The sequence below is a fragment of the Papaver somniferum genome, unplaced genomic scaffold, assembly GCF_003573695.1.
Source record: "Papaver somniferum cultivar HN1 unplaced genomic scaffold, ASM357369v1 unplaced-scaffold_118, whole genome shotgun sequence".
NCBI classification, from domain to species: Eukaryota; Viridiplantae; Streptophyta; class Magnoliopsida; order Ranunculales; family Papaveraceae; genus Papaver; species Papaver somniferum.
This window is the reverse complement of record NW_020620825.1, coordinates 7128764-7141517: the sequence shown is the minus strand read 5'-3', so window position 1 is coordinate 7141517 and position 12754 is coordinate 7128764. Positions and strand designations below refer to the sequence as shown.

The window sequence follows — 12754 nt, the reverse complement described above, 5'->3', positions numbered from 1 at the left end:
GAGATCTTGCAATAAAATGGTATCCCACTTTAATAAAGGAAGAAACTAAGCTAGAATGAGAAGAGTGTTGCCATCTCCATGGACAACACTAGGTGCAGAAAACATGAGTATTTTCTGAGCTTGTTTATATAGCTTTAGATGCTGGTTATTTCAAACTATGTTGCAGAGTTTGGTTGTACGGACTTTTATTTGAGTATTCAAGTTGGTATAGACTTTTCTTTCGTTTAATCAAATTTTCTTTGTTAATGAATTCTTTAGATTTTCAAATAATCTATTGACCAAATATGTAATGGTACATGGTCATCCTATATGGAGAAGCAATGGATGAAGGTGTTTTCGCTTATAAAGTCTTGCCACTTTATTTTCTAAGTAAAGTTAGTTCTTGTGGAAGTGTTGCATAGTGTACTAAGCCTAAGGTATGTTGTAGTGAGACAAAATGAAATTTAATGAGAAAAACATGGGGAAAAGGTCTTAGTTGATGGGATAACGATATTTTTGTTTGAGAGTTGCAATACTGCACGACAGTGGATAAGAAACAATGAAGTAAATCATTCCATGAGCAAGTATGAGCTGGGTAGAACTCATGGCCTTGTGAAAGACACACTAACTCCAGGAAAACAACAACGCAGTACAATGGAATAGTGTGAGACATATTGTCTTTGAATGCAAAGCGTAAAGGACAACTAAAAGGTTAGTTATGTTATCTCCAAGAGAAAGTTAGTCATAGTTGTGTAAGTAGGCTATGCAACTCAATAGTTCCGCTTTAGCGAGTTAAGCAAGGAAAACCTGAGAATTCCTGTTGGTGTATGCAATATGGCATAAGTATAGAGTTTACGCTTAACTGTTGCATTCAGAGAAATGAGTTCCTGAATGTTTTGTGCAAACAGATTCCTGGGGCATGAAGTATATGTTTAGTTATATTATTCAAACAGAACATCATTATGCACTTTGTGACGTATTTAACGGAGGGAAAGAAGAACAACAATCCAAGACATGTGCCAGCAAAATTGATTGAAAATTGAAGGCATGGTCGCGTAAAAATCCTTGTCATGTTGAGTAAGATGCAAAATACGAAGTCGAGAGGGAAAAGACTATGGCAATGATCGATATGATCATTTTGGGAAGAATCATTCCTTGTGTGCATTTAGGAGCAAATGATTTTTATGGAATTCAAGCTGTATTCAAGGAAATTGGCTAAGAAAAGTTTCAGTTTTCATTTGGGTATTGATGCATGATTTGAGAGTCAATTCAAGCATAGTGTACGATGCCAAGACAAGGCTCAAGTGTATAAGATCAATAGCAAGGCAGTAAAGCTAATGCTAAGTCATGAAAGTTTTCTAGAACATTTGAAAAGAACAATAAGTGTGCTAATTTCTGAGAGGGATTTCTTGGAAGCGCATGAAGATAGAAATTTCAGGAGGTTCTGAGTGAGTTTTTTTGATGCATACAACAAAGCTAGAATTACAAATATAGCGAGTATGCTTGGTCGCGTTCAATAAGAACGTTGAACAGAATGAGTGGGGTGGGGGGGTGTCTATGACCGGTATAATCATTGATGCATAATGATGGTCCACCACTGCATATTCGACGGCACGCAATAAAACACATTTCCCGACGGAATGAAGCTTCATAACAAAAGGAAAGGCAATGATATATGACGAATGCAACATGCGACATTGAAATTTATGCATATCTGAGGAATTGAGTTATCCAGTCCAAGGATGATTCGAAATCATGGAATAGGCTAAGAGTTGGCCTATGCATTAGTCTAAGACTTGGGCAAACCTTGGGCAGTGCATGCAGGTCACTGGTGAAAGCTTATGCATCATTATTGTCCGATACTCGGCCAAGTAAAGTTTATGGAACATAAGCCATATGATGCATGGTGCATCATTGGCATTAGTTAGAATGTATTCTGGCATGAGTTTATTGTAGCTTAAGCGTCCAAGAAAGTTTAGCTCAAGGCCTCATCACAGTGATGCACAATGATGCCGCTGCGTTAGGTCAAGTGACGTTAGTTGTCGACTTTACATGTTTTTTCTGAACAGGTTTTGAAGGCTGGATCGAGATATATGGAAACTGTCTAGTATGCTCAGTTATAGGCGGTTATGAAACTGGATAGATGGTTGTCCAATGCGTGTACATCTGTTGTGCACGGTTTTTGGCCATTGTAACTGCTGTATAAATGTTGTAGAGGCATTATAAAGTCAATAGGATTGTATAGGAGAGTGTAAGACTCAAATTGTGAGGGTTTTGGTGTGATAAGGCTTGTTTTAAGAGGAACAAGCTTGAGTAAGTCCCTAAGAGAGACAATTTTGTTTATCTTCCCCTTGATGTGATAAAGTGAGTTGATTGTGTCATATGCTTGGTGATCATGGTACTCTGACTGTGTTGGTAATATATGGCAAAGTGAATGCATAACGGTAAGTTGCTAAGTGTGTGAGGCTGAGTATTGCGGGTGAATCTTATTCACTGAACCACGATATTACTAGTCATAACCCAAGAAAATCTAAAGCCACGAATTGGCATGGCTGCTAACGGGGTGCCGGATTACTGAGAGGATACCAAAACACATATAGGGTAAAAATAAAAGTCCTCCGCCCCATATGGATTTTGGTACCCTCCCTGATAATCCGGCACCCATTAGCAATGTTGCAAATTGGGGATGTGACAACTAGCAAGTGGGACTAAACTCGATCCAGTTTTTCAAAAGGCTGAAAGTTCCATGAAATTTGTAATGTCAATAACACTGCAACAAAGATATTAACCAAAAAAGAGGGCAACTTTTTCATTAATAATATAATACATTAACTCAAGGATTACATTATACAAATCACAAGGTTATCACTCACTCCATATTACAATATTTTGTTTCATTTTCTCCTTTTGTACAAAATATGAAAAGAAACATTCGAAACTTACAAAAATCCAAGCCGAAACTCATAAAGCAGTAACTAGAAGCATTTCCATATCCATTTCTGGTAGATATGTTTCTGCACTCACGAGTTTTAATATCAGTCATTTCACCAGCTCCTTGGCTATCAAATACCGGAATGCAAAATTATGAGGCACCCATTCAATGTTCTTGTGCATTCTTCCCTGGTGACTTCCTTGTGTTGTCTTCCAGAAAACTTCTGGCACTAATTGCTGAATCATTTCCACCACACCTGTGGGAGACAAACATGAATCTTTTGCAAATGATTCTACGACCTTCGGCAAAAGAAGTTTACGTTCTTTCCTTAGACCAATTGTAGCTCGAATGTACTCTTCTTTTGCTGTTTCTAGCTCCTGAGCCACCCTCTTGGGTGTATATATCCGGACCTGCAACAAAGGAAATTTAAATGTCATCTCCCAGTCATGCGTCTGAAATCATTAATTCAACTGATTCATAATAAACTAGGGATAAGGCGTTGTGTTTACCGTAGGATCAGAGTGGCTCCCTGAGCAAAGTGCAAAATTCAACAGAGGTTCCGGGTGCTCAATTGCATATGCTTGCCGATCATTTAAGGCTTTGAATCTTGATTTTGGAGAAAATAGCATTCGAAGCCACTACATACAAAATGAAAGTTTTAATCAGATACATTAAAGAAGAACTTTCATTTCTAAAAAAAAAATAACAGTCAATGGAAGACAAAGAATTGTGTACCTTTCCAGGACGGGGCATACGGCAATTTAAAATAGAATTCTGTATTGTGTCTGCACTTAGGGTGTGACGACCCACTTTATATGCAGCCTGAAAATTGCATGGCTTCATTAGTGAAGGAACTCATACTTTCATGGTGAACTACGCTCTTAGAATGGAAAAAGTTGAGTCGTTATTTACCTTGAGGAATAAAGACACTCTTTTGATACTATTTTGTGGAACCCCATAAGCCAAAAATGACTGCAACATAAAACATAGATTTACTACCTATTCTGATAATACAATGATATAGAATGAGATCAGCAGTGAGGAGATTCAAAATTATTACATGCATCACCAACGCATTGTGTATGTTGATCCAGAAGGCTAGCTTTTCGTCATGTTGCATCTTTCTCACATCAACTTCTTCTAGTTTACAAACAAGCGACCTGCAAAATTATAACTTAGTGTTCAATATCACTTCTTTAAAGGTTAAAAGAATCTCGAAACTAAGAAGGAACAATCAACAAATACAGTTACGCTGCAACAATGAAACTTACTTGTACTTTTCTAAAATGGGATCAATAGAGTTCAACATCTCACTATCTCTACAAATCCAAGAAACTTCTACCATGGTATTGTAAAGTCCGCTGAACTCCTTTAACCCACCATCCACATGGAAAGAATTATCTAATCGTGCGTCAAAAGAAGATTCTTTCCCGTATCGAGGACTCCACATTTCATACAGATCTTGTGGAGAATATTCACTAACGGACGGCAAGGATGAAGTAGGAGAAAATGAGAAGCCAGAGTTCATCAAAGGGGGTTCGGAGAGCTTGCAGTAAATGGATGACATACACTTAATCATGTCCTCTGAAATCTTGTTAGGTGTGTCAGGTACGTGATCGGCAATACTGGTACCAAGATGTTCTGCCAGACTGATCATAGATGGGGTGTCGTTCTGTTATAGACATGTTATATTTCAGATTATCTAGAAAAGGAGGGAAGCAACCTACCATTCGCAAGTACAAAAAGCTAAAAATTAAAATAAACAAGTACCTCCAAGTAAGATAAAGGTTGAGAATGACAAGATCGTACTGCTCTTGCAATACTGTCCATTGTAGTAGGGGTTCTATTTGAAAAGGCTGAGTGTTGAGATAGTGCAGAATGACAGCGGTAAATACCAGAATCCAATAGCCTCTCATTAGTGTTGGTCATGTACAGTTCCTTACAAGGACTGATAACTGAATCTTGGGGCACCACCTTACCAGACTGGACTGTATGTTCTGCCTTTGTTGTGACGCGAAGCCCTGTATCTTCATGAATAATCGCTTTCTCGGTTATTGGAGGTGACTTCACTCTTTCATCCATGACAGGTTGTGATAAAGAAGATACTTTTCGATCGAATGCCTTCCTATACAAGGAGAGAAGATATTGTTCTAAACACACAACTTCCAACTCCAATACGGCAATCTCTTTGATAAGTTCATTGGCAGGCTAAATCCAAACAAAATAAACATCAGTTGCTTAGCTTAATTGCAACTACAATGATAACCAACGTACGCAAAATAGAACAAAATTCCTTCTTTTAGAAAACATGAAACTTTACATACCTTGGGCATTGAGTTTTCATTAGAAGTTGAACTGGAGGAAGATTTATACCCTAATGCCTTCTCCAGATCTCTTCGCTCTACAAATTGATCTTGTAAGCGTTTCTCAAGTTGTACAATCTGCATATAAAGGAAAGCATAACCATCGTACATACAAGATTAGAAAAACAGTCTAATTGAAGTTGTACAATCTTCAAATTCAACTAATTTAGTCGCATACCTCTTTCTTTAAAGAACTCTGGAGCTCATTGTTAGGTGATTGTTTCTTCTTCGACTCAACCCGAACCTTCACTTGTTCCATATCCTATTAGCCAATTAACACCAACAATCAACATTAATGGTACTAACAATGACGCATTAAAATATAACAAAAAATGCACAAAATTGTGAAGAAGAAGCCTCATAAAGAGTAAAGCATGGTAGAAAAAGAACGAATTCTTACCAACTTCAAGAAATTATCGACTTCATCAGAGGAACTATCCACTAAGTTAACTTCATCTACTCTTTTATCAGGAAAACTGAAATTGCAATAAAAACAAACACAGAGAAATAAAGACTTGATAGAAACAGTGGGGATAAATACTAATGATGGGTTTGAACGAAGAAAAAAACGAGCATTAAAAAAGTGAATCACTATTGAAAACAAGAAAAAAAATTCTCAATTCCACCTTGTGATATGGTGAAAAACTATTGTAATGAAGAATTGCATTAGACAGAATTACCTCTTTGAACGATTATGTCTTGCAGATAGTCCTATGAACTTGGATGGTTTCAAAGAAGAACTAAACCTCCTCACTTCCTGAATCTTTGTTCCAAGACTAGCTTCAAAACCCATTTTCAGAATTCCCTGTAATATTAACTAGATATTCTTAGAAATGATTACCATTTTGACAATTAAGCTTCCAACTTAACAGAAGATATCACAAAAGTGCAAAACAGCTCTTTTGGAGAGAGAGGGAGAGTGACTGACCGACTGACCCACAGAGCCACACCCACTAGTGTCGTTGAAAAGATGAACCAAACCCACTGATCCGTGTACCAAAATTGGTTCTTAAAGATTCAGCATTTGGTTCGATTTCTTATCTGCTGATGATCAGACAACAGTAGAACAGAGAGATGAGTTGTTGAAGAAACAAAAGTGAAAGAATGGAATGAAATCTTTACTTAGTTAATAAGATTCACATTCCTCCACTTTCATGATTAGGAGTATTTATTTGATAAAAAGCACAAGTATTTTGACTGGTGGTATCTTTACTTTCTTTCTCTAACTCTACACTACTGAAGATACACTTTCACTTTCACACTTTTGTTTTGGCTTTGTTGCATTAAAAGAAGTTGAAGAAAAAAGAACAGCAATCTTTGTTTTAAGACAAGTCAAGTAGCCCTATAAGTAGTACCTGAATGTCAAACCTCTGTACTTAAACGAACAACAAGAAGTAGAAGAAGAAGAAGATTCGTCAACCAAATTTTTAGTGATCAAGGAAACAGTAAAATTTGTTATTAATACTAAAACTACAAAAAAAAAGATCAAGTTTAGAAACTTAGTAGTTAGTGTTATAATACTAGTAATATAGTGGGAGTTGGTGACTCTGTCTTGTCTTGTCTTGTTCACCAAATGTCTTGTTCATGAGATGAGATTAGCATATAATATAAGTTCTTCTACTCAAAAAGTCAAAAAATATGGAAATCTGAGATAGAGAACAAAGAAAATGCTTAATTGCATTGCAGAGGTTGTTTATACGGTTATTAACTTATTATCACAGCTAGTTTTTTTTGTTATACAGTATAAAGTTATTTCTGATTTAATTTACCTGCACTTTCAAAACAAACCCTTTATTATAAAGGAAGAACATTTTCTTACCTTTGCAAAGTAATACAGATTGTGTAACGAACAAGGTAGATGTAATTAGTTACAAGTTAGGTACTAAATCCAACTTTCATTAAGTAGTAAGTATATTTATTGGTAGAGGATTTGGAGAAGTGGGGTTAGCTTAGAATGTAATAAAGAGAAAACAGTTGAGAAGATAACAACTAAAATGAACCTAAAAAGGGCTGAAAGTTGAATGAAAGACATTGGATACTAGATAAAGGGAAATTTTTAGGGAGTGTTTGTGGGTTTTGTACATAAAAGTGAAAAAAAATCTTTAATCCTAGGGAGGGAGTGTTTGTGGTTTTTGGAGATCATGCATTTGCCTTTCCATTACTTGTTGTCTTACAGTGTCAAGGGAGTTAACGTTTGTCGCAGAATAAGTTAAGTAAAATAAGGTTATTTTATCTTCATGGACTTGACCTTTTGCAAAATCGATACAAAAGGAAGAACCATTTGTAGGTATAGTGGTAGGGTAATATCAGTCGGACCATCCTTTTTGTCATGATTCTGAAAAGGTGAGGAAAAAAGCTTCTTCTTTTTCTGCATTAACCATTGAGCCTTTCAGACTCGAGGGAGAGAGAAAGAAAAGTTTCAGATGATCTTCTTTTCTTAATACAAAATCAAGATTGAAATATGGGCTCATTATGTTTCAATTACTGTTTACCAGTAGTATCTCTTTTGCTTAGTAATAACAAGAAATGTAATCATTCCGAGATTTTATTTGCATGGGAATTTTTTTGGGTGAAAGCAGCCTAGGAAGAACTCTCCATTTTTGCTGAAAGCAGTGATTTAAGTACTAATGCATCATCTAGTCATTTTAATGAAGGTGTATAGTTAAACTTTGTTTTTATTTTCAACTGACCATCTGAAATGATTTTTATTTTTTTTACAATAGTCAAGATTGTCGGATCATATGGACATTAACTGATCAACGAAATTAACTTACTCAAGAGCAAAGACCAGATTATTGATCTTAGTTCAACTTAGGACAAGAACCAAGATTACTCACAACTCACAATTACTGACAACTTCTGTCTTTTTAGTTAACTTCTTAATCCAATAAATAAAATAAATCGGTGAAACTTCTGATTTTTAACCTGTTCTTCTCCATTAATTACTAGTTTTTAAGACTTTTTATAATTAATAAAGATGGGTGCCTTCCAAAATCAAATTTTAAGTAATCCATTTTTCAATCAAATTCTACTATAATTTATGAAAAAAATTAATCCGTGACAGACATGCTGTGGTTCTGTGAGAGAGAACCATGGTTAGAGAACATTCTTTATTCAAAATTTCCAATAAGATGACTATGAGTTCCATAATTAAGTACATAAATCCACAGACTCCTAGATTTTGCCAAACAACATATGCACAACTTAAAAGAACTTCCAAGTTAAGATCAACATCGCACCAGATGCCAAAACTGTACTAGTAATACAATAATTTCTAAACAACTTGGTAATTTCTAGTCGCGTTTTTTTTAAGAACTTGTATGGTACGCCAAACTGCATAAGGACCCGAAATTCACTAAAACTCACATGCCAATTCCAATAACACAAGTGTTATTAGGAAACGAGCTAAGCTACGATTAAATCTTACTCCCTTCGTCCCCATTATATAGGCGGAGAAATGAGTTTCTCTTATAATAATTTTTTTTTAATTTCTTACATTTTCATCCTCTTTTCTGTTTTATCCTTTGTACAATTTCTAACACAAGATATGAACACAGAGATCAATGTCATCTGAGTATTCACAAATAATGCGTGCAGACTCATGATAATACAGTAAATAAGCTGCGCCTGAGGGGAATGGATTGGTTATGTCGAATCCTTGACTCAGAGTTCTAATACTCTTCCTCGTCTCATCAACTACAATCATTGTTCTTAGCTCATACAATAAGATAAATAGTGGACGAAGTATAAAATGTACGAACATGATATACCATAAGTATCGAATTGAACATATAAAGTATAAATGCATGAACATAGACGAAACGATTAACTTATATGATTCTCTGTCTGCGGGTTTGGGTTTTTCATTATATGTATGAAGGTTACAGAAATAGTCGAATGACTTTGAGATCAACATAAGCCTGCGTAGCAGGAGGAACTTCACTTACACTTTCTCTATCTCTCTGTCTCTCTCCTATTCTCCTCTCAATCTTTTTTCCCCCTCTTCACTTGGGGGAGAGGGGTATTTATAGGGAGGTTACGTGGGGTCCACTTCTGAAGCCCGTTATAACCTTATCCTCTTGTGTTTTGTGCCACTCACGCAGAAGTCTTCGTGTTCTCGGCTGCATCTGCGTGTTCTGTCTGGATATGCAATATTATCTGCGCTTCCAATACAGGCTGACTGACACGTATGCTGTTTGAGGGTATTTAATGCGGGTAGTTGAGATGTCTGTCCGCGGTAGACAACTGTCCTCTGCTCCTGTCTTGTCTGCGTCAGTCTGACTATCCCCAGCCGTAGATCTTAGATCTTTCTGGGGATATGATAAAGTGACTCTTGGATAATCCTCCGGTGCTTCGCAGTGTTCTAGTGTTTATGTCTCCTCGATCCTCTACCGTTGGATCTGGTGGGTGGCGACGCTATCTTGACAAGGCGCGTCTCTTGGTTGTCCACGTGTGATATCATATCTTGATGCTCTCAGCCGCATGTCCTCCACGTGTGTCTTTGTGGACACGTGGCGGAAGATGAAATGTGTACCTACAATTTTCCCCTTTTCATCCTACTGGGCGGTTAGTCGAAGTGGGAAGAAAAAACGTGTTACTCTCTTCATCTTCTCTTTATTATTTTCCTAGATTTTGGGCACGTTCCCCACTATTTGCAATAACTTCTTCTTGGGTAGTGGGGCGGTTTTATTTCTCTTTGTACATATATATGAGAAGGAATATGAAAATTCTCTAGTCATAAATTTCATTCATTCTCTTTCCTCATAACTTTAATTTTTTGTTCTCTGCTTTTGTTTCCTTGTTATTAATTGTTGCTGCTGCTACTGTTGTTTTTGTCTTTGTTGTTGCTGCTGTTGTTGTTCCTTAAAGCTTTCTGTTGCTGCTGTTGTTGTTCCTCGAAGCTTTCTGCTGCTGTTGTTGTTGTTCCTCGAAGCTTTCTGCTGCTGTTGTTGTTCGTCGAGGCTTTTTTCACGACCCTGATTTTTTCTTTATAGGTAAGTGGTTCTACTGTGTTTGATTATCTTTTGAAAAATATAATCGTTTTCTGTTGTTGCTATATGTGTTTGTGATGAAGAACATATATATATATATATATATGTGTGTATGATTGCCCCTGTTCGTCATTACAAACAGTAATGATATCTTCCTTCGTGCATGCTTGCCCCTATTTGTTATTTCCCCTTATTTTCCATCTGGTTCATGATTATGAAGAACTGGATGAAATTGGGTTTTTTGATTTTCGTTTTGTCTCTGCGGAAATCTGAAACTTGTTTGTGTACTACGCAGACATGGCTGACCATCCGCGGGTTTCTTATCAAATTCCACCGCCTAGTCCGCGTAGATCTCCTCCGCGTAGGGATCCTGATGTTTCTCCGCCTGGTGGAGGTTCGTCTAAATCTTCCCAAGGTGATGCCCGCATTCATAGGGTTTCGTCTTCTTCTGGTCAGAGGCACTTAACTTCTAAGAGGGGTGAGTCGCATAGAGGGAATACGCAGAAGGGGGACCGGCCAAAAGAGGCTCCTGGATCCCGGTATGTTGTTTCTCGTCCCTTGGTTAATCCGCGTGATGATCCTAAGAGAACGCGGGATGTCCTACCTCTTCGGTCAGTGGCGCCTCCTTCCGCGTCTCATCAACATCCTCTACCTCCCCCTCCAGTGTCTCAACCCAAGGGGAGGTCTTTGAAAGAAGTGGTTTCGAAGACTGATGTATCTAAGGTTCATCCTAAGAGGAAAGCTTCCGAGAGAAACCCTTCGAAGGGTTCTGCGCCTGATCCCGTGGAGGAGGAAGATATTTCTCAGGAAATACATAGCGTCGCTGTTGGGGAGAAGAAAATGACCTTCAAACATATTGATCTGGAGGTTTTCAAGGAAAAGCATGGTCTTCAGCTATTCGATGTTCGTTTTTACGCTGCTGATGGTGATATTACTTATGAGATGATATCTACATATAAGTTTGATGAATTTCATCTGCTGACCACGGTGGGGGCCTTTGAAGCGGGTCTTATGTTGCCTTGGTACAAGTCTGGGGATTCTTTTTATTATGATGTGCTGGCTGGTCGAGAGGGTTCTTCGAAGAACACACAGTGTCGCTCTATTTCCCAACTTCATGGGAATTATCTTCGTGCACTGAGGGAGTGTTATCTTCGGAGCAAAGGAGAGACAATGATGACTCTTTATGTTCCCAATCCTGAGGAAAGGAAGTGGTATACGCCCGAGAATTTTAACAAGTCTTTCGGTGACTATGTTAACAGTAGGAACCGTAAACCGTGGAGTGTGAGTCTTCGGAATATTGCCGCTCCTCGTGGAGATCCGCCTTTTGAGTGAAGTAAGTGGTGCTAAGGTGAAGTACATCCGGGGTACAAAGAATTCTACTAACAAACTGGTGTTTCCTACTCGTGAGCGGATCAAGCGTGATCATGACTATGAATGGCACGCAACTGTTATTGAGGTTGTTGGTCCCTGGGCTTGGGGGTGGGTTCCAGGTCCGCAAGGATGGCGTCCTACCGCAGATAGCCAGATACGTGCGGCTCCTCCTGCTCGTTATGGGAATTTTCGTCCTTGACATTTGAATTTTGAGGGCATAAATTTCCAATATGCCCTCGATGTTGTTGATGTAGATGACGAAGAGAGTTCCGATGCTGATCTTCAGGCGAAGAATGCTGCGGTTGTCAAGGTAAGATTTCCATATGCCTTGTCCTTTAGTTGAGGCAGTTTTAATTCTTTTCAAAGTCGGGGGTTTTTATTCTTGTGCCTTGTCTTTTTAGGCGACGAAGAAAAGGAGGATAAATCCCAAGCAGTCCACCACCGCAACAATCGAGGAGGCGGAGGTTTATGAAGAAGTTAACAGTCCTGTGACTGAGCTTGGAGAGGATGAAGATATGTCCAATATGGAAGAGCGTACTGATACATCCCCTCCAGGTCATGATGATGAAGAATTTGTTGAAGGGAATACTACTGCTGGTGGCAGCGGTATTGGTGGTGAAATTAATCCCGCAGGTTGTCATGATGCTGGTGCCGAAGCTAATCCTGCGGGTTGCAGTGATGCTGGTGATGATAACACTGGCCTTGGTGATGAGGGTGTTGGTGGTGAAATTCCTACTATGTCTCAGAAGTTTTCCTTTGGTCGGATTTATTCTGAGGAGGATAGTTTTGACATAAACGCTGCCCTGGGCCTGGCTTCTGAGTTCAACCTGCTTTCCCCAAACGACGCTCCCTCGATTGTTGTTGATATGATGGCGTTGGCTGATGGGTATCAATATGGATTTCCCCAACAACGGATGTTAGAGGTGAGTTCTCTTATCATTTTGCCTGGTATCAATTTTTAGCAATTTATAGAGTCAGGGTGTTATAATCTTCTGATTCGCAAATGATGAGGAGTGAGCATTCCAATCACATGTTGTACCAGTTTTTTAAGGCCAAATCCCTTAAGTTGGAGGCTAAGCTTCGTCTTCGGGAAGATGAGCTTATTGCGGCTGAGACTG

The 12754-nt window shown here is 38.3% G+C and overlaps 1 protein-coding gene across 1 annotated transcript; it reads right to left on the bottom strand.

The window, feature by feature from the left end:
* Window positions 1-2763: 2763 nt before the first annotated feature.
* On the bottom strand, window positions 2764-6737 carry LOC113330685. Its single transcript, XM_026577510.1, has 13 exons — window positions 6630-6737; window positions 6203-6315; window positions 5955-6079; window positions 5675-5750; window positions 5453-5536; window positions 5236-5352; window positions 4682-5119; window positions 4183-4583; window positions 3972-4071; window positions 3824-3883; window positions 3647-3733; window positions 3421-3549; window positions 2764-3321 (listed from the first exon to the last, which is right to left on the bottom strand). Exons 3-13 carry the CDS (start codon window positions 6065-6067, stop codon window positions 3019-3021), a joined length of 1908 nt encoding a protein of 635 aa, XP_026433295.1. The 5' UTR covers window positions 6068-6079; window positions 6203-6315; window positions 6630-6737; the 3' UTR covers window positions 2764-3018.
* Between the last annotated feature and the right edge of the window lie 6017 nt (window positions 6738-12754).

Coding starts and splice junctions, on each gene's coding strand:
- LOC113330685 (XM_026577510.1), bottom strand. CDS start 6,067: ATGGGTTTTGAAGCTAGTCTTGGAACAAAGATTCAGGAAGTGAGGAGG. Junction 4,584..4,681: donor AACCTTTATCTTACTTGGAG/GTACTTGTTTAT, acceptor TGTCTATAACAG/AACGACACCCCATCTATGAT. Junction 3,884..3,971: donor ACAATGCGTTGGTGATGCAT/GTAATAATTTTG, acceptor TTTATGTTGCAG/TCATTTTTGGCTTATGGGGT.